The 2,347-nt window shown below is 42.7% G+C and overlaps 2 protein-coding genes across 2 annotated transcripts in view; one reads left to right on the forward strand and one right to left on the reverse strand.

The window, feature by feature from the left end:
• LOC117176425 overlaps positions 1-254 on the reverse strand; it is a 2,429-nt gene extending 2,175 nt beyond the window's left edge. The window contains exon 1 of the mRNA XM_033366665.1: positions 20-254. Within this exon, the coding sequence (XP_033222556.1) occupies positions 20-254 (235 nt within the window). The remainder of the gene's footprint in view (positions 1-19) is intronic.
• A 239-nt stretch (positions 255-493) lies between these two features.
• Positions 494-1,705, forward strand: LOC117176426. Its single transcript, XM_033366666.1, has one exon. It carries the CDS (start codon positions 494-496, stop codon positions 1,703-1,705), a length of 1,212 nt encoding a protein of 403 aa, XP_033222557.1.
• Positions 1,706-2,347: the final 642 nt, after the last annotated feature.

The raw sequence follows: 2,347 nt of genomic DNA on the forward strand, positions 1-2,347 counted from the left end.
TGGTACCACGTGCAATCACAGGACAATCCAGCTGATGTCATATCTAGAGGAGTCAATCCAGAGGATCTATCCCACTGTGAACTATGGTGGAAAGGACCTGCCTGGCTGTCGCAAAATATGAATATGTGGCCGATCTCACCGATTCCAGAGGAGGAGGAAATGCCCGAAGAACGTAAATCCGAGCGTGCGCTTCTTGTTTCTATTGAACTGAATTTTTCACTACTCGAGCGTTTTTCTTCTCTAACTCTTGCCATTAGAGTCACAGCCTATTGTCTGCGCTTTATTCAAAATTTAAAAAGGCCGAAAGATCTACGAAAACTACAATATCTTGATACAAATGAATTGTTTTTCGCGCGCATAGGTCTCTTGAAACTGGCTCAGTCTCAGGATTTTGCGAAGGAAATACACGACCTAAAAGAGACTGAGCTAGTTTCAAAAAAGAAGTAGATTGTTACCGCTGAATCCGTTTGTTGATGCGCAAGGGCTGCTGAGGATGGGCGGGCGGCTCGCAAACGCTCCCGTACCATTCAATCAAAAACATCTGATTATTTTAGCGCCGAATAATCCACTAACGTTACTAATAATTCACTATGAACACTTGAGATTATTGCACGCTGGCTGTCAAACTACGTTGGCAGTTGTAAGAACTCAGTATTGGCCATTGTCGGGCAAAAATGCTATAAAGAAAGTTCTGCGAAAATGTATAAAATGTTGTAGGGCAAAACCAATTGGAACAGAATATCTCATGGCAAATTTACATTCGTCGCGGGTCACTCCGAGCAGGGCGTTTAATACGACAGGAGTCGACTACGCTGGACCTTTTTATATTATAGACAAATTGCGGAGTCGCACTACGATCAAGACCTACCTTTGCGTTTTTGTATGCTTCGCAACGAAGGCAGTGCACCTCGAATTGGCACGCGACATTTCGACCGATACATTCATGCACTGTTTACAACGGTTTATTTCTCGCCGAGGTTTATGTCAGGCTCTTTACTCAGATAATGGGACAAATTTTGTAGGCGCGCGTAATGAGCTTCCAGAACTGCATGCATTGTTAATGAATAATAATTTTCAACGAGATGTACGTGAATTTCTTGTAAATCAACAGATATCGTGGCATATGATTCCTCCCAATGCGCCTCACTTCGGAGGTCTTTGGGAGAGCGCGGTAAAATCCGCCAAAACGCACCTGTATTGTGTAGTAGGAGACACACGTCTCACTTATGAAGAACTTTATACGGTACTCACGCAAGTTGAATCTTGTCTGAACTCACGTCCTTTGAACCCGCTATCCAACGATCCTAACGACCTGAGACCTTTAACTCCTGGGCATTTCTTAACTGGGGACTCACTTAATGCCATACCACAACCGGGTCTTCGTGAAATTCCACGAAATCGATTAAGCCGATACCAACACCTGCAACAAATGCTGAAACATTTTTGGCAGCGCTGGCAAAGGGTGTACCTCAGCCAACTACAAGAACGTCGTAAGTGGGCTCAGCCGGTAGACAATCGCCTTCTACTGGGAACAATGGTAGTAGTACGGGATGATGATTTACCACCTCTAAAGTGGCAACTTGGAAGAATCACAGAGTGTCATCCGGGGCAAGACGGTACCATCCAAGTAGTATCCATTCAAATGGGCCATTCTGTCCTTAAGAGACCTGTGTCCAAAGTATGTATTCTTCCCATCGATGAATGAGTTCGTATTACAATAAGGCGTTGACATTTCTGACGTGGTATTATATGAGTAATATATTGAATGACTCGTATACTGAATGTTAACCATACTAGATTGTCCTTCAAACTTTTTGACAATTAAACATATCATGTTAGTTACGGATCATCATAATTATGGTTTTAATTGTACTTCATTTTTATTTAATATTGTACTATGTTGTACTTATAGGGTCATTATTAACGTATGTTCTCTACTTTCTTTCTAATTGTAATGTTTTGGTTCATTGTTGAAAGATGTTCTTTCAACGGTGGGCGGGATGTTTAGACTAAGAGTGCAGTTAAGCCATCGGTTCAAATTCCTACAATTTAAATCTGTTTTAGGTAGTTGCAAAGGCACGTTTTGGCCTTCAGGAGTAAGTGCGACCATAAAATTATGAATAGAGTTGTCTCCAGAAGAAGTCCCAAGTGGTGCCTATGCGGGCAAGGACCCTCTGACCATTTCCCGTGCGACGTTGCCGAATTTTGTAACTTTCGAATTTCCAATTTCTAAATCTCTGGCAACGTCGGAAAATCAGGGCGATTTTGATCTTTTCACCTTGCTAGGGGGAGGAGAGGAGCCGAAAGACCAGTGCGGTCTGGGACGCGAAAGTGAAAACTACTCTTA

This window comes from Belonocnema kinseyi, chromosome 7 (genome assembly GCF_010883055.1).
Source record: "Belonocnema kinseyi isolate 2016_QV_RU_SX_M_011 chromosome 7, B_treatae_v1, whole genome shotgun sequence".
In the NCBI taxonomy this organism is placed as follows: domain Eukaryota; kingdom Metazoa; phylum Arthropoda; class Insecta; order Hymenoptera; family Cynipidae; genus Belonocnema; species Belonocnema kinseyi.

Bases quoted from the DNA above. Each gene is read 5' to 3' on its own strand.
- LOC117176426 (XM_033366666.1), top strand. From the start codon at position 494: ATGGGCGGGCGGCTCGCAAACGCTCCCGTACCATTCAATCAAAAACAT.